General features: G+C 40.7%; 1 protein-coding gene across 2 annotated transcripts; it reads left to right on the top strand.

The window, feature by feature from the left end:
* Positions 1-1,862: 1,862 nt before the first annotated feature.
* On the top strand, positions 1,863-19,543 carry GTF2A1 (general transcription factor IIA subunit 1). 2 transcript variants are annotated; one of them, XM_044436193.1, is made up of 9 exons: positions 1,863-1,937; positions 4,547-4,648; positions 6,904-7,096; positions 9,221-9,285; positions 9,557-9,632; positions 11,442-11,575; positions 13,137-13,457; positions 14,056-14,145; positions 15,595-19,543. In XM_044436193.1, the coding sequence occupies exons 1-9, from the start codon at positions 1,872-1,874 to the stop codon at positions 15,700-15,702; spliced, it is 1,155 nt and encodes a 384-aa protein (XP_044292128.1). In that variant the 5' UTR covers positions 1,863-1,871; the 3' UTR covers positions 15,703-19,543. The 2 variants fall into 2 exon arrangements, with proteins under 2 accessions (XP_044292128.1, XP_044292129.1); XM_044436194.1 differs by lacking the exon at positions 1,863-1,937 and adding an exon at positions 2,303-2,453.
* Positions 19,544-20,198: the final 655 nt, after the last annotated feature.

Here is a 20,198-nt window from a genome sequence, read left to right as displayed (position 1 = left end):
GGGTATCCTTGATTTAGCTCTTCACACACAAATATCACAGAGACCACAGTGTTAAGATTGATGCAATGACACAGTCTCGAATATCTTAATGCAACAATTGTCCTTTGTGTTGAAAAGAATTTTAACATCTTACGTGAATATTTTTAAAGTGCTGGACAAGGCTAGAGGGAAAGTATCTATGCTTATGTTGAATATGCTTCAGAGAAGATGAAGCTTGGAAGGTGTACTTTAAAACTTTTAAAGAAGCTTGGAAGGTGTACTTTAAAACTTTTAAAGAAACAGTACTTTAAAATATAGCATGGACAACCGAAAACAGTACAAGCTAGCAAATTTCTAGAAAGCCATGTCTTAAAACATATTTTGCTTTGTGGAAAACCATCTGCAACCATCTTTGATTCTATTGAAAATTCAGTTATTTGCATAGACATTAGGCTTCAACTCAGGGCTTCTAGTAAGAGAAAAAGCACAAAATCTAGATTTGTGTATCTTCCTCTGCAAAAATATTGATATTGTAGATATAACCTGGCATTTTCAGCCTACATCAGATAAAAAGTATTAGGCAGCTGTTGCCACTGTAGAGCACAGATGACGATGAAATTAATCAGACATTAGGGAAATCCCTATCTACAAATAACTTAAAATGACGAGATATGGACAAGTTTAAAACTTAGAAAATGTCACAGGATTAAGCAATTTGTAGGTGTGGGTGGCACATCACTATTAATGCATCTCAGTTTCAGGTTGCAATCCTATACAGTTACTTTGGCATAATACAATCAAACTTAATGACACATACTTCTGAGTTGTCATACTTAGGCTTGTGCAGTTGGCATCCAAGAAGCACAGAAATGCCTGTTGCTGTTGTGGTCATTTAATACATTAATCACTCAGAAAGTTAATTATTTATTTCCCATTCAGAAAGGTAATTTTTTGCTTCTTAGCAATTTGACTTAGGGCACAATCTTATACCCTTTGGTATCTTCCATGGCGGACAGGAAAGTTCTACTAGCTGGGGAATGTTAGGAGCTGTAGAACTGTCTTTCTGCCTAAGCATGCATAGGATTGTTCCTGTGAGATTAAAGTTCCTAGAATAAGTTTAGTAACAATGACAGGAAAATTCATTTTTCAAAGAAGTACGGTGTAGCCAAGATGTTCAAATCAATCATGGAGTCTAAATTATAAATTGTCATATTGTTTGGAATGAGAGATATATAATCTGGAATTTACTGGATGTCCATTACTGGAAAAATACTGGAAACCTAGCAGTACATGTTTTACCAGTCTGAGCGGTAAGAGACAAGCTGTTTGGCAACCATAATCCAGTTCAAAGCGCTGGAAGTGCAAACTTTTAAGCTATAGAGAAACGATCGGAAACAAAGTTTTATCATCCCCAGTTTATTGCCATATACATGCATTCCTCCTAAACTCAACATTTTCAGTGGTTGTAGTCTTCCAATGAGTAACTGAACGCACCATGGCAAGCAACGGATGGAAGGAAAAAAACTACCAAAAAAAAAAAGGCAAGCCGAGGCTTTTATTTTATATTATTTTCTTGCCCCACACATGGTGTCGCTCACACGGATACCGGAAATAAAAGTTGAGAGCTAGTGTGGTGCTCTTTCCTATCTCTATGGCGGCAACAGCAACAGCGGCGGCAGCAGATGTAGAGATAATTCCAATTCACTTGTAGTATGAACGTCGCATAAATACGGGAAATCGCCCATGTGCGACCAGAACAATCGTTCTATCTCTTAGTGTCTCTATGGTCAAGCTCCGCCCTCTTACCCCCCCTTTCCCTCCCTATATATTTCGAGCGGGAAGGTGGTTCAGTCTGTTCTAGGAAGTACTAGTAACGATCGCGGCTTGTCTCTATGGCTGCATTCCACATCGCAGCTACAGCTCAGGCATTTTGGCACCACCGCGAGGCTTCCGCCTTGGTAGGTGTCATAGTGACAGGAAGGCGGAAAAAGTAGGAGGGAGGAGGAAGAGAAGGAACACGTCTCGCTCATTCTCGCGGTGCTTCGCCTGCCCTCCCCGTCTCGGCCTCCCCCTTTCGCTGGCCGCTCGCGCAGCTGCTCGGCACTCGCTATATAAAGGGGCGAAGCGAGCAGAGCGGGCGGCTGGCGGCTGCAGCCCAAGGGCCGCCGAGTGGGGCCGGGCCGCGGGCGGCGTCTATTCCTTCTCCTTCCTCGCGCTCCCGTGAGCGGCGGGCGGGCTAGCGTGGCTGAGGGGGGCAACCCCTGAGGCGAGACGGGGGCGCGGAGGAGGAGAACGGGGGAGGGGGACTGTACTTTGCCTCAGCTCGCTCTTGCCTGAGGGGGGCGGGAGGTCTCGGGGACTGCCCCAGCCACTGCCCGCTCTGCCTCGGCCGCCGCCGCCGCCGCCGCTGGGGGTGTGTGTCCTGCCCGGGGGTGGCGCGGGACATGGCGAGCTCGGCTAATACAAACCCCGTGGTAAGGATGAGGGCCGCGCAAGGGCTGCTTCAAGGGGAGGGAGGCGGGCGGGAGGCCGCTCGGCTCGGGAGGTGGCGGGTGAAGGGGAACCGCGGGGCGGCGGCAGACCCTCGCCGGCCTCCGCCCGTCCCTGTGGGCCGGCGGCGGCGGGAGAGGGCAGGGTGGGGCGACCTCTGAGCCGTCCTCGGCGCGCTGCTGCCCCGGGAAGCCACGGAGGAGCCGCCGCCGCCGCCGCCGGGTCTGGAGGGAGCCCGCTTCGCTCCTCGCCTGGGGGGTGGGGAGATGCCGGAGCGGCGGGCTCGGGTGCCGCAGCCGCCCCGCGCCTCTCTCCAGTCTTGAGTCGGGTGGCGGGGAGAGGTCTGTGCTTGTGTCAGTTTGTTCTTAGTCGCTTTTTAAAAAAATAATGTTACGTTGAAGTGGAAGCCAGACGCGGAGCCTCTTTTGGTAAAATCTATATATCGATGACGGAAGGTTGACAAGCACTTTTATTTCTCAGCCCGGCAGAAAATATGTCTTCTCCTCCCCTCGCCTGCCTCTCTTGGTCAGCTCGAGCTTTCCTCAGAAAGCCCTTTTCACCATTATTAATTGCTCCCTCTTTTTCCCGCCTCTTTTTCTATGCTTTCCCCATCGGCTACTAGTCGACACGGTCTCCGGCTCTCTGTTTCACATCGTTTTGCAATAAGCAGTCACACGAGAGAGAAAAAAATGCCCCTCCCCAGGCTTTTTATCACGATTTTCCAGCTCTATGTTTTAAAAAACCAACGGAATGTACTCAAAATTATACGCAACACCCCGCCTCCCCAAATAAACCGCTGCTGACAAACCCGGAGTCCAGGCGGCTCCGCTGCAGATTGGCCGCTCTTATTTTGTGCTCTGAGATCCATCATGGCTTCCCTCTGCTTTTCTCTCTCCCTGCTCCTTGTGTTCCTCCTCCCTGTGGCTGCCCTGTTTATATAGAGCCATTGCCGCTCTCTAATATAGACTCTGCCAGGATGGGAAGGTGCTTTCCAGCCCCACGTCACCGCCTCTCCATTTAAACACCACATCAGCCTTTAAATAGGGAGAGAGCCGCGGAAAGCAGGCTGGGAGGTGCCTGTACTGCACAGGCACAGCCTGAAAGGCGCTCTCTTTGTCACTGGGAAGCTGCTGCTGCTACTCCTAGCTCTCAAATTCGAGTTGCTGAGGCTGTCAGTGACAAAGTGCCTGGCGTTCTGTTAGTGATATTTGGTGATGTTGTTTGTGGCTTATGCTTTCCTCTTATATATTACGCAAAATAAGCACCAATTTTCCTTCCTCATTTAAAGAAGCACACTTAAGAATTTTGTTCTGTGTGTTTACTTAGAAGTAAGTGCGCTCCATGAGGCTTGCTAGGTGAACTTAGAATTGGCAGTCTTCCACAATGAATGAATATTTAAAAGGTTTTTGTATGCATACTCATAAGAAGACAAAATTCAAAGACAAAAATTTTGTTTTATCTTCCCTTAACTACTATCTGTACTTGAAAGTGCAATTGAGAAACATAGCTTTGTCCTGAAATATCTAGATGCAGTGCTGATTCAAAGGTTAGTGAAGTGCAAGTAGTTGAATATCCTGAGATACTGTCCCAGTTAAAATCAGTATCACTAATCTGTTCTAAATCTTGCTACTTCAGTTTAAGTAAATTGTGACTTGAGACTTTAGTCCAATGAATATTAACATGACTGGATTAAATTAGAGCAGAGTACCTTGATTTAACTTGTGGGTCAAGTTTGTTAAATTTGAAATGGTAAGAACTTAGATTGTATTTTGGGAGTAACACTGCTAATATGAAAAGTAGTAGAAATACTTGGCATATAAGAATTGGCACAGTGGTTCAAAATATATCAGATATATTCATGCTGGAAGTGCTAAGATCCTACTGGATAGTAATAATTAACTTTGATAACGTTTAAAATTAATTCTTTTAATAAGCTGATGTAGATGCTTCTACAAAGTGTATCTTTATACAAAGTATATCAGAAATTTAGCAGGTCTTTAGCATAAAAATACAAAATGTTCTGAAATATTATCATAGATCTACTTTCACAAGTGGCTCTTATTTGTTACTTTTCAAGCCTAAACTGTATAGGTCTGTGATTGAAGATGTAATTAATGATGTCCGAGAAGTCTTTCTGAATGATAGTGTTGATGAGCAAGTCCTTGTGGAACTAAAAACAGTAAGTGATGTTTACTGAAATAACTTACATTGTTACCATGTAACAGCCTATAAAATTGTCAGTCTTACTGTGTATATAGCACTATATTTAAAACATTTTACATAATTTGCTAGAACACTTAAAGCACACTAATGAAAGTCATTGCTATCACTGCATTGCAGGTAACCTATAGCTACACTTTAACATAGCATGATACCCTCACTTCAGTCAGGAGAGCCAGTGTGGTGTAGTGGTTAAGAGCATGGGACTGGGACTCAGACGATCCGGGTTCTAGTCCCCACTCAGCCATGGAGCCAACTGGGTGACTTTGGGCCAGTCACAGACTTTCAGCCCAACCTACCTCACAGGGTTGTTGTTGTGGGGATAAGATGGAGGAGGAGAATGATGTAAGCTGCCTTGAGCCCTTTGTAGGAAAAAGGCAGGATATGAATCGATAAATGAATGAATAAATGATTAGCCTCACTGGTATCCCGGGGAACACTGAGCAGAAAGAGAATGAGAATGACAGCTGCTACAAAGTACCCAAGTAGCATATGTAGGCAGCTATCAGAAGTTCCTCACTGCTGATCTGTACCAAAAGAGGTTATTTGGGAGCCCTCACTGCCAGGGCCATTCAGTGAGGGCCTGAAGAACATGCCTTCTTGGTATGAGGATTGCCCCATGGGGTGAACAGAATGCTGGGTGGAGAGTCACATTCTCCCAAGTAGACATGGGGGAATGCACCTCCTCCCCTAATGGTTGGAAGATGAGAGCATTTGTTTTCTCCCAGGTCTACAAGTACCTGGGAGTAATCCAGAAGAATGCAATATTTACTGCTTGATTGGCAGTAGTGTAGGGGTCATGAACTGGTGTGTATGGCATTGACATGAAGAGGACCCTGCTGCATTTTGCCTCTCCAAGCCCTGAGTGATAGTGACAGCCACTTTTAAGTGCCACTGGGCACTTTGCAGCAGCTGTTCATTTGCAGTCACTTGTGGTGCTTGCTACACCATGGGTTCTGTTACCCAGGTTTGGATGGCATGGCAACTAACAGAATTAACCCTATGACAAGCCATGGCTTTACAGGGTTTCTTGTAAGCTAAAGTTAAGCCATCCTGATACTACTATTCTGGATTCAGAGAACATATTAAGCCACTGTGGCCCTGAAGCCATAGCAGCTTAATTTGTTTATGAACCCAATCCGATTTGCCAGAGTTCAAGATTAGTAAGTTTCAACAGTGAGGTGACATTTGAAGTGGTGCGTCTTTGCTGCAATGGTACATAAGCTCAGCAAAGTTTTGTGTGTGGTTTTGATATTTGAATTGACATGTATCTTGTGGCTTTCATAATTTTGGTAATGACATCTTCTTTCAGGCTACACTAATAATATAAACAACACTGACATATCATGAACAGTCCCCAGCACTGCCTTTGCACTAGCAACAGCTATGTTAATGTATTTGAAATGTAGCTGTCCCCAAAACAGTCAGACAAACAATATTTCAGTAACCTAACCATCTGTAATAGGACAACCAGAGGAAAGACAACTAGAATATTCTAGCCATATCAATATTTGTAGTATTTTTTTAAAGCATTTTCTTCTGGGAGAGAAGAGTGTTGTATATCTGCTTTTTTGGCTTGTGCAGAATATGCTGCTTATGGAACTAGAACTGACTGGGCTTTTCTGTAATGCTTGCATTTTGCATAGGACATGACCCATTTATTTAGTTAATGCATAGCTAACACTAGATATATGAATAAGAGGGATGGCAGCACATGCCAACTACAGCTTCCATGTGCTGAACAGGAAAGTCTGCGTGGGGCTTATGTTGGTTTCTGTGTGAGTAGAAGTCCCCAGATAACACCAAATCCTGCTTTCCCAGGGTTCCTGATAATACAAAGGGGTCTACTCATATTAAGGTGTACATTAGTAGAAGCCCACTGCAGTCTTTCTCAACACAGACTGGGGAAAGGCTGGAAAGATGTTAAGGCGGAGCCAGTGTGCATGGCACATCCCTCTTACACATATACATAGAAACTTTATAATGATTGAATATGGCGGCTATCAGTGCATCCCTATTCAATTCTTATGCAGTGCATGAATGTAGAATAGAAACAAATAGGCACTAAACTGGCTGGCTGGCTTACTTTTTAAAGTAACTAATCTCCCCTAAAGAAATCAGAAGTTGAATAAGTCAGTGGGTCATTAGTGATAATGCAAGGTATATTAGGTGCTGTTTTTAAAAAGTGGTTAAGAGAATCCTCTTCAAACACAGCTGTGGGAAAACAAACTGCTGCAGTCCAAGGCTGTAGATGGATTTCATTCAGAGGAACAGCAGCTTTTGTTGCAAGTGCAGCAGCAGCAGCAACAGCAACAGCAGCATTCTCATCACCATCACCCACAGCCACAGCCAGCAGTTCAGCAGCAGTCCCAGGCACAACAAGTCCTTATTCCTGCAACCCAGCAAGGTAAGAACAAAGCTCCTTTGCTTATCTCTAGGAATTCTATTACTACAGCAGTGTTTCATACAAATAAAACCTAATAGTAGCACTAAGTCCAACCCTTTTATTCCTATTAACATTTTGCTTCTGTGGCATCATCTTCTCACTGCAAGTACCCATTTTGAATTATTCATCATAAAATGAAATAGCATATGCCTATAGTGCAACAAAAGACTTAATAAAGAAGCAAATGTTAGTAAACAAAACATTGATTTGAAAATGACAGTCTTCTGTTTTTTTAAACCAGGGGTTCCCAAGCTGGGGTGCAAGATGGCATTTCAGGGGGTGAGACCAAGAGGAAGACTGTATTTGCAAATTGCTACCTTTTTTCACCAAAAATTATACCAATAACAAAATTATTTTGTTTGCATTTGGATTCAGTTCTCTTTTGTCAATCAAGACAAAATCTAGGAAATGCCTGAATTCACAGGCAGACTTGCAGATCTCAATCAAGATGAAGGTTCCACATTTTGACAGAATCGTGAATGAGAAGCAGGAACAAGGAAGTCATTGAATTTTATGGTCACAATTGGGATTGATTTGACTCATTCTTTCCTATATTTTCCCTCAATTTATACAGTGATACCTTGGCTCATGAACTCCTCAGTTCACAACCAAATCGGGTCGCGAACAACAATTTCATTAAAAAATTGACTCAGGTCGCGAACTCTGCATCAGGTGGCGACCGCAATTGTGGCCATCTCCCCACCCCCATCCCCAAGTGGGGAGATGGCTGTGATTGTGCTGGGGGCAGCGGGGGGGGGGGGGAGATGGCCGAGATAGCGCCCATCTTTCCTGCACAACTGCAATCTCTGCCATCTCCTTCCCAGTATGATTGCACCCGTCTCCCGCCTGAGCACGCCCGGGTTCGCACCGATTTTCCCCACCCAATGTGCCCACATTCACACCCATCTCTTCCCCCCCAGCGCACCCACGTTTGCGCCAGTCTCTCCTCCCCCAGCGCACCATGAGAGTAACATGTAGTGAGAAGAGGCCAAACCATTCCCTAAATATAAATCCTCTCCCACAGTACTGCTATTCACCCTGCAGGGAGAAAACAGGCACAGCATCCCCCCTCCCCCAGCAAAGCTAATAGCAACTTCAGGTACTGAGTATTTTACACTGAAGAACAGTTAAACACTCTGAGTGCCACTTCTGTGATATTCCACATATTAAACATAAAACTATGTTTAATTTGGATGTCAGGAAATATTTCCTGATAGGACCCCAAGTGTATGGAATGGGCTTCCACAGGAGGTGGTTGAAGCCCATCAGTGAGGGTGTTCAAGGATAGGCTGGATTTGCACATGGGTAAGCATGTCATGAGCGGAGCCAGCTGGAGCCGGGGGTCAGACTAGATGGCCCATGAGACCCCTTCTGACTTGCTCTGTTTTTATGGTTCTATGACATCTAATTTAGGCCTCACTTAAAAACACCAGACAGAAGAAATGGACTTAATTCAGCATGTGACTTGCTTCCTAGGAATGCCTGGATACAAAGAATGTATGATAAGTTAATTCAGTCTGTGAAATATATGGAATTAAATGAAATACAACATTCATATCTAACTCTGAACTACCTAAAGAGTTTCAGCTTGGGTGGTATAGAAATGCAAGAAATAACTATACTATAGGTGTGGTTTTGCTGGTTAGGCTGTATTCCAATGTGTACTTGTGGGTCTGTCAAACTGGAAGCCTGTCAAACAGTAGCAATCATGCCCAGTACAGGCCAGCAGCATCATATGCTGCTGCTCCTCTTTGATACCATTTTAGGTCTTTGACTTATGCTGCTTGGTATATTGTAGTGGGTATGAACTTTCCCATTAAGTAAAGGCTATATACTTAAACTCATTTCTCTGTGTAAGCACAAAGCAGAAGAATGATGTGTGATAACTGTCATTCAGTTTTTCAGCACTTCCAAGTGAAACATTGTTGTACTGATTATGTTTTTGGTGTCAGTGTTTATAATATGGGTTGTGATATAAAAGAGAGAACTTTTTTTAAAGAGAACACATTGTAATGTTAATACTAAGTCATGACCAAGTATTCTGTAGTGATCCCAGCACTAAGTAATTTTTCTGCTGTGTTGTAGCACCTCAACAGCAAGTTATTGTGCCTGATTCCAAATTGATACAGCACATGAATGCATCAGGCATGGTAAGTTATTCAATTTGTAATAACTTTTAGTGAGGGATATTCAACCTTTAAGTGCATGTTGTTTTTCTTCTTTGTTCAAATGGCTCTCAAATTCCTCTTCCCTCTCTGACATTAGAAGAAAAAAAAAAGCTGACAAATGGGAGAAGACTGTCAACATTCTAGTGTACATGAAATGGACCACCAAACTCTGCTCTGCTTCACGAGCTGAGTTTTCACTTTAAATGTGTTATTTTCTATAGCTGACTTCCATTTCTTGTTCCTTGTTTTTCAGAGTGCTGCTGCTACTGCAGCCACCTTGGCTTTGCCTGCTGGTGTTACTCCTGTTCAGCAGATAATCACAAATTCAGGTATTTCTTTGGTTTTCCCCCCTTTTTGAGATGCATTTTCATGCTGATGCAAAATGGAAAGTCTAAAATATTATCTCAAATATTCTGCCATGAAAAGCAGCCTATAAATATTGCAAATAAATAAAATTAAAGCTAAAGTTAAAACCAGAAATTCCAGTAAAAGTGCTGATATATAATAGCATGGAAGTTGTACAATAGCTGGAAAGTCTTTGCCAGCTTCTGGAAGGGTGATGGAAAAAGACAAAGAAGGCCATTTCAAAGTTTTGGAATTTTTCTAGAAAGGTAGTTGTGTAGTTTCCAAAAATAAGGTATTTTCAATATGACATTTTCATTGCAGATTTTAAATTTCAGGGAGTGGAGGGGGTTGGCATATCTGAAACAAACTTTTTTAAGATAACCAGAACCCACTGCATACTTGGAAAAGCATTTAATACTGAACTTAAAAACAAACTGGCAGTAAATGCAAATGTCCCCAGTCAAGGTGTAATTTATTTATTTATTTATTTATTTAGAAGGCTTCTATGCCGCCCCATTTGCCGAAGCCTTGAGGTGGCTCTCAATAATAAATAAGCGCAGTATAAAACAATATAATATGAGTCGACCTGGCCCGAAAAAATAAATAAATAATATTAACAATTAAAATAATGTTTGAATAAAAATGGTCTTTGCCTAGCGCCAAAAAACAAATAACGACAGCGCCAGTCAGACCTCTCTGGGGAGCGCATTCCATAGATTGGGCGCCGCCGCAGAGAAAGCCCTCCTCCGAGTACTTACCCTCCTATTATCCTTCACGGAGGGTTCCCGGAGAAGGGCCTCTCCTGCTGATCTCAAGGGGCGGGTGGGCATATATGGACATAAGCGTTCCTTCAGGTAACCAGGACCCAAGCCATTAAGGGCTTTATAGGTCATAACCAACACCTTGAATTGGGCCCGGACTTCACTGGGGAGCCAGTGAAGCTGATGGAGAACTGGAGTCATGTGAACATAATGCCCAGTCCCCATCAGCAGCCTGGCAGCTCTATTTTGAACCAACTGAAGTATCCAGACCATCTTCAAGGGCAGCCCCACGTAGAGCGCATTACAGAAATCTAGTCGGGAAGTCACCAACACATGTGTCAGTGTCGCCAGGCAGTTGTTCTCCAGGTAGGGACACAGCTGATGGATCAGCCAAAGCTGAAAGAAAGCGCTCCTCACCACCGCTGTTACCTGATCTTCCAGTGAAAGCTCTGGGTTGAGGAGCACTCCCAAGCTGCAGACCTTGTCTCTAAGAGGGAGTGCAACCCCATTCAGGACTAGGTTCAGGTCCCCTTCCCCAAAGCCCGATCCGCCAACCAACAGGACCTCCGTCTTGTCTGGATGTACATGTGTTGACTTGTACTCAACATTAGTTATGCAGTGATATTCTGTACTAACACTTGAGTTGCCTCTGGAATAAACCGTGCATTACAGTATTCAAGTATGAATTATAAAAGCCAGTCTCTTACAACAAACAGTGTCACTGGCACATCTGCATAAGCTAGTCAAACATCCTTGTCCCACAGCTACTACCTTGGAGCCCAAGAATGACCTTAGGTTGCAATCCTGTGTCTTTAGGAAGAGATAAGCTGATTTCTGCCTTCTACTCTCTGTAGACTGGGTTCCACCACACTAGTAGTCATGATGACATAAGTAAACAGTAGTTTGTGCTGTCTAAACCCAGCCTAAATTTTTAAAAAACACATTCCCCCTATATATCTCAGTTTGTTGCAGATTTTTTTTGAGAAGAGACAGCATTATTTGAAATATTAAAATGAATTATTTTCATTACAGGCCAAATACTACAGGTGGTTAGAACTGCCAATGGAGCTCAATACATCATTCAGCCCCAGCAGCAAGTGGTTCTACAGCAACAGGTTATACCACAGATGCAGCCTGGTGGAGTGCAGTCTCCTGTTATTCAGCAAGTAAGATATTTTGTTAAGTAAGGAAATCGGTTACTTTGCAGTGTTTGTCAGCAAGAATCTGCATTTTCTAGTATGTTCTACAGGTACCCCCTTATTTTAAAAAGGGAAAGAACAAAAACATGGATAGTGTGGAAGGTGGTATCTGGACTTATGACATACAGTGAATATTTTATTGCTTTGAAGATGCTCATAAGAGTTGAATTAATTTCAGTCAAGTCCAGAAATAAGGGCCTATAAAGATTAAAAATTGATGAAGGCTTTAAGGTGATGAATTATGCAAGAATTACTTGTTACTTAAGTATAGTTTTAGGCATGTATAACAGAACTAGCAGATCATTCCACTAATATCTCACTGCCACATAATGCAATGTCAAGTAATAAATGCAGTTGGGTTTGGGCACGGCCACAGTACTTTTCTCACAGTACCCCATTTATCTCATCTGTATTAAGAGAAAGGAAGCTCAGCACTGCTGACTAGAACTAGTTAAGCAAACATTTATACATAGTGGCTAGGAAATCTATTTCTGAATTTTTTAAAACAGTGTCTCTCCTGTAGCATTACTAGTCACTTTCTACAGTATCACCACATGATGCAAAAGAAAAATCAAAGAACCTTCCTTCAGTTTTCTCCCCTTACGTAATGTTAGTCACAAAGTCATGTCTGACCCATCACGACCCTATGGACAACATTCCTCCAGGCTCGCCTGTCCTCTACCATTCCCCAGAGTCCACCTAAGCTCACACCGGCTGCTTCGGTGACTCCAGTCTAGCCACCTCATCCTCTGCCATCCCCTTCTTCTTTTGCCATCAATTGTTCCCAGCATTAGGGTCTTCTCCAGTGAGTCTTTCCTTCTCATTAGGTGGCCAAAGTATTTGAGTTTCATCTTCAGGATCTGGCCTTCTAAAGAGCAGTCAGGGTTGATCTCCTCTAGGACTGACTGGTTTGATCGTCTTGCGGTCCAAGGGACTCGTAGGAGTCTCCTCCAGCACCACAATTCAAAGGCCTCAATTCTTCGGCGCTCAGCCTTCCTTATGGTCCAGCTTTCACAGCCATACATTGCAACTGGGAAAACCATAGCCTTGACTATACGAACTTTTATCAGCAGGGTGAGGTCTTTGCTTTTTAATATGCTTTCTAGATTTTCCATAGCTTTCCTCTCAAGGATGAAGCGTCTTTTGGTTGTTATCAAATTAGGCTATATTCAGATAAGTATTAAGTAGTTAATGATCACTGGAGAAGACAATAATGCTAGAGAAAGTTGAAAGTAGAAGAAGGGCAGGAAGACCAAATATGAGATTAATTGATTCTAGAAAGGAAGCCAAAGCCTTAAATATGGAAAGATTGAGCAGGGCTGTGAAGGACAGGACATTTTGGAAGCCATTCATTCATAGGGTTGCCATAGGCTGGAGACAACTTGACACCGTGTGACAAGAAGTTAATAATGAAGATTTCACTTGTACTTTTTTGCATAATTAAGTGGGTTATCGTGCTTTACTACGGATGCAAATACTGCAGGTAAAAACAAGGAACTATGATTTTCTTTCCATTATTTTTGGCTAGGTTTTGGCTCCCATTCCTGGTGGAATTTCACAGCAGACTGGAGTGATTATTCAGCCTCAGCAAATCTTATTTACAGGAAACAAAACGCAGGTCATACCTACAACAGTGGCTGCACCAACACCCCCACAAGCACAGATTCCTGCAACAGGTCAGCAACAACCTCAACAGCAACCGACACAGTCACAGGCACCTTTAGTGCTGCAGGTAGATGGAGCAGGTGACACATCATCTGAAGAAGATGAAGAAGAAGAAGAAGATTATGATGATGATGATGAAGAATACAAAGAAAAAGATGGAGGTGAAGATGGCCAAGTTGAAGAGGTAAATTGTGATACATCAGCTTCAAATAGTCCTTTGCAGCACTCACCTCTGTGTGTCTGTGTCCCAGTGTGTTAACTGAATTGGTTCTTCATAGTGAAAAGTCAAGAACTGTGCTTGTGGACAAACCATATATCCTATAGTGTGCTCATGTAGCCCATACACTGCCTGCCATATACACAGAGCGGGGAGATATGTGTATGCTCAGGGGTGCCCTGAGGCTTGTAGAAATGCAAAAATCACCCCCCCCCCCAAAAAAAATCCCTAAGAAGACCATCTCTCTCTAAAGCCCAATGAGAACTGAGTATGCTCAATGACCACAGAATGCTGACTCCCTGCTGGAGTGAAAGGGAATGGAAAGTGAGTGGGTGAGGCAGAATAGGATGGAATATTTGAAAACCTGAACAGCAGAAATCCACATTGCAAGGTTATGTTGCATGTCCCATCTCAAACTTGAGGTGCTAAGGTGTTGAAGTTGCTTTATTTAAATGATGTGTGGCTAGGTGATATTTGCAAATTAGCTGTGTTGGTGTGTAGAGCTTGTATATAAACATGTAAGCTTTAATTAATTTGAACTCCTGATTATTCTAAACTTTTCTAGGAGCCTCTCAATAGTGAAGATGATGTGAGTGATGAAGAAGGGCAGGAACTATTTGACACAGAGAATGTTGTTGTATGCCAGTATGACAAGGTAATCAGAAATTGTTTCCTAAAACTTGAATGTGCCCTTAATTGACCATTAATTATGTGTTCTGCAAACAACAACTTAAGAGCAGGATGTGCACATTTCTTTCCAGTTTAAATTAATACTTGCAAAGTCTTTTTTTAGTGTTTTTCAATAAATTGAGCTTCAACTTTTAGTCTAGACATTCAGAGTAGGGATTTATGTTGAAAACCTTTCTCAATTAAAAAGTTGACCTCAATTTGACATCCTTTTCAAGTGGAAGTTTGGGCTCTGTCTAACTTAGTGTCATGTTATGTCCATGTACACCAAAAGAGTTCCCCTTCCTCTCTTTCCCCACTGTCATCTGCTCTGAAATTTAGGTGCTAAATTTTCTAGTGCAGAGGTGAAGAAGAAAATGTTCAACCAGCATTATACTTTCTTCTGGCAGACACCACCAATATAATTCTCTTTTTATTAGAAGTACTAATAAATGCCATAGGCAACTGGAACCATTTTAGAATGGGAGTGCTTCTTCTACAATGGAACCTGACATGTAAAACATGTCTTTTTCTTAAACTATTTAATTCAAAATGTCTATTTAAGAGACTGTAAAAAATAATTGGCTAATAAGTTGTGTGTTTGGTTCTTGAAATGTTAAATCTGGCCCTGGTGACTTATGTCTTCATAACCATAATCCAACTGAGATGTAAACACATTTTATATGGGGCTAAATATTAAAGGCTTAAATGACTTCAGGTCTGGCTACATCTTCTCCAGTATGAGTTTGCCCATATATTAGATCCCATTTACATTCCACTGACATCGAAGACATGGTTGGAATGCAGGAGAGGAGCATCTTGGTTGTTCGACCAAGACTCTGTTGCTTCCTGTCCGTGGAGGCCTGTTTTGGTGGCCTTCCTATGGACTTCTGCTAAATGATGGAAGACCTTCCTCTTCTGACATGTATAGTTGATTATTTCTTTACCTTGCTGGATTATTTTATAATCTAAAGATTTTGAGATTTAAATGGGTGCTGTTACAATTTCTCTCTAGTTTGAGACACAATTTTACTGTGTGTTAATTGTATTTTTGTGATGTATTATAGTTAGCTATATTGAGCATAAAATATAGACAGTCTGGATAATATTGTAAAATAAAAAATGTTTCAATACCTTGGAAATATTTGCCCTGTATCAGACTAAGTCAGGCAATAATGGCCCTCACTCCAGGGACATTCATTTAGAATGAACTTGCCTAGTGGAAATACTTGCCAACAGTTCCTTATTTATAAAAAAAAGTACTTTTTGTAATTATTTTGAGCAAGGAGCATGCAATAGTAGACCTGTATTTACAGTAAATATCAAGTCACTCTTTGGTTCCAGTTTATTGCTGTGGTGGGAAATGATACCCACTGCATGCCAAATTAGTTTTAGCTTTGGATGTTCCTTTATATTATTTGCTCTCCACTCCCCACAGATTCATAGAAGTAAGAACAAATGGAAGTTTCACCTCAAAGATGGAATCATGAATCTTAATGGAAGAGATTATGTATTTTCCAAAGCCATTGGAGATGCAGAATGGTAAACTTTCTTACACAAAACAAAAACTCAAAGTGAAAGCACGAAAAGTTGAGACTCGGACATACACTTCAACAGAAATATGTATCTGGACACCAGAAAGAAATAGTAGAACTGAGACTACTACCCTAGAACAAAAGAAAAGCATGATGATGTTGACACTACTTCAAATGGGAAAGCTGAGGCATTGGTGCAGCTAGCTATGCCCAGAAGCTGGTTTTGTATTAATACCTTAATTAACCACTTCTACCTATAGATAAAGGTAACTAGCATGTAATGCTTAATCCCCCCTTCCACTGATTTGGAGGAACTCTTCTTTTTGGTAACAGTACTATGGAAAAAGCTTAGTGTGTCTTTGTGTATAATTTGTGCTGCACCATTCCCTTTGGGAGTGGGGTTGGTAAGAATCTTGCTTAAACTGTGTGCAAGTTTCTAACCAATTGGTAAGGACTGAAGCATTGAGTTCTAATTACCTTGTATGAGTAAACTATTTTTAAATCTCTTGTGCTGGGTCATGCATAATTTTATCTACAGTTTTGGGCCTTTTATATGAATTTTGATCCTGGTACCAAAAGATCTCATTTGTATTTCAAATGTATTAAGTCTAAATCTTCCTTTTAAAAGGATGTAGTACTTTAAAGGGGCCTACAGATGGAAGCTGTGTGATGTCTCAGTCTCCCTGTTCTCTTTGAAAAGGTCCTTAAAGGAGGATTGAACAAAGTTAGTAGTCTGTTTGTGTGCTGAATTGCTAGTCAGAAATCAGTCTTTTAAAAATTCCACTGGTTAACTTAATGTATATTTCTATTGCCAAGTAAATGTGCACTGCTGGTGATGAGATCAGAGGTTATCGGTGACTATGCATTTTGGTCTACTGCATGGAAAGAGCTTCCAGTTTTCTTTTCAGTGATTGAGAAAAAGAATTGACTATATTGAACAAAATCACACTTGCTCTAAGAATTCAAAAAGTAATAATTTCAATAGCAAGTAGTTGCTGTTGAAGAAATTTTTCTCTGTAGCAACAGTTTTTGAAAATCAGGCATTCAGGAATGCAGTTGAGGAAGGGGGAGGGCTGAAATGTAGCCATATTAAGGAAGATGGTTTATAATTACAGGATATGCATTCATGCCAGCCAACCAGCTGAAAGCAGTGCAAGCCAGGAAAGTGTGAGTTCACAAATGGGGACTGATGGCAGCAGTTAACTGTTTGCCCCATTTCTAATACTTCTATTCTTGTGGAAAATAAAACTTCTGGAGTATTTTTATTAAACAAAATTGCAAGTGCATTTAATCAGCAACTAAGTACTAATTCATTTCTTCCCTTCCCAAACCATGTTGTTTGTATTTTAATTCAAATGCATCAGTTTCTGCTTGCAGTAAATCTTTAGAACCTTGCAGTGAGCAGTTAGGTTATGCTACTCCCAACTTGTTGCTAAAGCCAGCCAAATTTGTTGATTTTGTTGTTTAGTGACATTTGTAAAACATCTGAATTTTTGTACTACATAAACATAGTTAGGCATTTCACTTTCTGTTCATCTTCATTGTTTTCTGATCCTGCAAACTTGTGTGGGTGCAGTTTTGGCTCTGGACTTGAAAATGTGCGTAAGTAGATAAATTCTCTGGGTAAAATCCAAATTCTACTTAAGATAGAACAGACCCACTGAAATGGATTGTTCTAAGTAAGATGTATGTTGGATTTTCCTAATGTAGAAAAGTTTTAAAGAAACACACCACTACTTTACATGCCATGTTTGTGACTACATTGAGATCAACTGTCATTTTCCCTTGCATTCTTCTGTATCTCGTGGCCTGTTCACAGTATATCCTGGCCTTCTAGCTTGATTTAGTACAGACTTAAAACAGAAATACCACACTGTGAAACCCAACCAGGCTACAGTTTTTTAATCATCATGCACACTGAATAGCTGCTTGTCTGTAGCCTTTTTACTTTAGAGGATACCACAGCTTTAAAAGTGACTTATAGATAGGTCTATATGGAAGCAAATTAATTTTAGATATGCTTTGGTTGATGAGGGTATTAACAAAAGGACCTGTGAAGTTCTTCTGAAAGCCAGTCACATACCAAACTTGTGCTCTTACTTGCTTCAAGTGTTCCTTTTTTAAATCAAAAAGCATGTTTTTAATTTCATTTTATTGTAGCAGCTTGCTGTAAGAATAGTTTGCTTACACTTATTATTGTACTTGAATTTTAATCATGGTTTTAACTGTAATTGAACAAACCATTTTGTTAGGTTTGCATTGAAATTATCATTCCTTTTGTGGGAGGGCTAGAGATTCCCATGGTTAGTCCTTAAACTTTACATAGAGTTGATTTTTTCTTTTCCTTTGGTGTAGACTTGGAATTTTCATTTAAATAGTTCAGTATCTACTTTTGAAGCAATTAACGGTTTGCAAGAAGGGCTTATGTTTAGATTTGCACAGATAACAGGAGCACCTTTTAACTTTAATATGAGAAAATGCAGAAAGCAACTAAATACTGATCAGGCTAAGGAGAGATTTTCAGAGTAACTACACAAAAGTCAGAGTCTTGTGCCTTTGCAATCTTCAGATATTCCTGCTTTGTGTTAATAATGATATCTAGGACCATTGGATTTACTTGGCAGATTTTCTACAGAGCTTTCATTTGTGACTTAACATCATACTGGCTTTCTAGAACGTGCAATCATTTGAAACATCTACATTAAATGTTGAGGTTTTAGATACTGTCACAAAGAACTTTATATTGGACTATTTAAATTTTATGTGTAAGGTGTTCCCCACCACCACCACCCTGCTCTGTGTCTAGCAGCAATCCAAGTTTCCATCTCCCTTGTTTTTTCTCATCAGACATCTCTCTGGAAGTTGATCATGATTTCATGAAAACAGATATTGTGCTTGCTGTATTCTCAAGGGGATAAAACTTGTGATTGAAGCACAGTTGCTAGAAATAGCAAAGAACATGTAGCAATTGATATAACCAGACTTGCAGAAATGCCATTTTTAAAATAGTATTAGTACCACTGGGTTTTTCATTTCTGGTTTATTTACATCAAACAGCAATAATATCCCCATCAAATTACTTCTTTGTAAAACTGTAGTTCCAGTGCAGGAGAAAAAAAATAGCCATTTCATATGAACAAAATAGAATTTCTGCTTGAAAAAGTTATCTTGGTCTTGATGTTTGCAGAAATCAGCAAATAAGATAGCAGTTTATTTCAGTACAGCAGACTTTTCTGTTCTGCCTTAAATGTGGTTTAAAGTTGAAAGGAGAAGAGATTTTACTTCAGAGTTAAAATGTTAAAATCTCTTGGGTGTTTATCTTACCACATTTTTGAATGGGTCAGGCATATTGAGAAATCAAGCATTTTGCTTCTCTATGACAAGACTTGTTTACTATGATCACATTGTGAATTAGAGCAAAGGATAATTTTTTTGAGTAGAATAATAATTGCAGGCTATCCACATATGGGAACATCGCACATTCATTTGCTCCTGTGTGCCTAGGGTACCAAAACAATTTAGGGGAGTGGAAAATATCCTTAGTTGCTGTTCTGAGCTACTATTGTCAACTGCTGTTGTACATATACTGTTATGTGTAAGGGGGTAAATATATTTATTATGTTTGTAAAATTCAGTCTGTACAATTGAAGATCAAGGATGCTCTTCCTGGAATGTACAGGATGTGTTTCAAAGGCCATGCTTGGAATACAATTAGAAAACTTAGTATTTTGATGTACTAAGACCTATTTTAAGTTTAATATTTTGCCTTTGCAAAAAAATTAAAGATGTTATTTAAAATAAGCTTGCCATTTTTATTTACTATTTTGTGTATTAAAATATCCTTATGTGCAATCTAGTTGTGTTCAGTTTTTTGCAACATTATACAGATTAGAATTCTGAAAATTCTTAAGGAGTGAAAGACTCAACACTGCATCAGATCTGGAGAATAGACCGCAGGCTGGTTTTTACTGATTTTTCTGCTGAGCTGTTTAAACTGGTTTGACAAGGTATTACTGCTGAGCAAAACTTGTAAGATATATAGTTTGTGTTTTTATTTGAAGACACTCCTAAGTGTAGCATGTCAAATTTCATAGATTTTTTTTCTAGAAAATCCATCAAGTAAAATACCTTAGATATAAAATTTCTGGGGAAAATGGAAATCCTCCAAATATTTACCAAACTGTTTATAATTTTTTACAAAGAAGTATGTGTCATTAAAATATAGGTTCATGGAGGTGTAGCAGGACTGTGCTGTTTTTAGCCCTTCAAATTGCTTGGGTCTACAAATGTGAAGAGCCCTAGCTATGTAGTCAAAAGCAAGGGACCACGGGATTTACAGTCCTAATTTGTCTACCCCAGGCTTAAAGCCATAGAACCCATGATAGTTTAATTTTGAGATGTAGCTGATTTGGCGTGGATCTTGCAAAGTCTTTAATGATAAGTAATTAAGGGACTGGAAGATGAAAAGAGTCCTAAGGTTCTTACTAGCATATATATTGGACATATG

This window comes from Varanus komodoensis, unplaced genomic scaffold, assembly GCF_004798865.1.
Source record: "Varanus komodoensis strain SLA01 unplaced genomic scaffold, ASM479886v1 scaffold3, whole genome shotgun sequence".
Lineage (NCBI taxonomy): Eukaryota > Metazoa > Chordata > Lepidosauria > Squamata > Varanidae > Varanus > Varanus komodoensis.
Note: the sequence above shows the minus strand (reverse complement) of the source record. Positions and strands in the feature narration are given on the sequence as shown.

Coding starts and splice junctions, on each gene's coding strand:
- GTF2A1 (XM_044436193.1), top strand. CDS start 1,872: ATGGCTGCATTCCACATCGCAGCTACAGCTCAGGCATTTTGGCACCAC. Junction 7,097..9,220: donor TATTCCTGCAACCCAGCAAG/GTAAGAACAAAG, acceptor GCTGTGTTGTAG/CACCTCAACAGCAAGTTATT. Junction 14,146..15,594: donor TTGTATGCCAGTATGACAAG/GTAATCAGAAAT, acceptor CACTCCCCACAG/ATTCATAGAAGTAAGAACAA.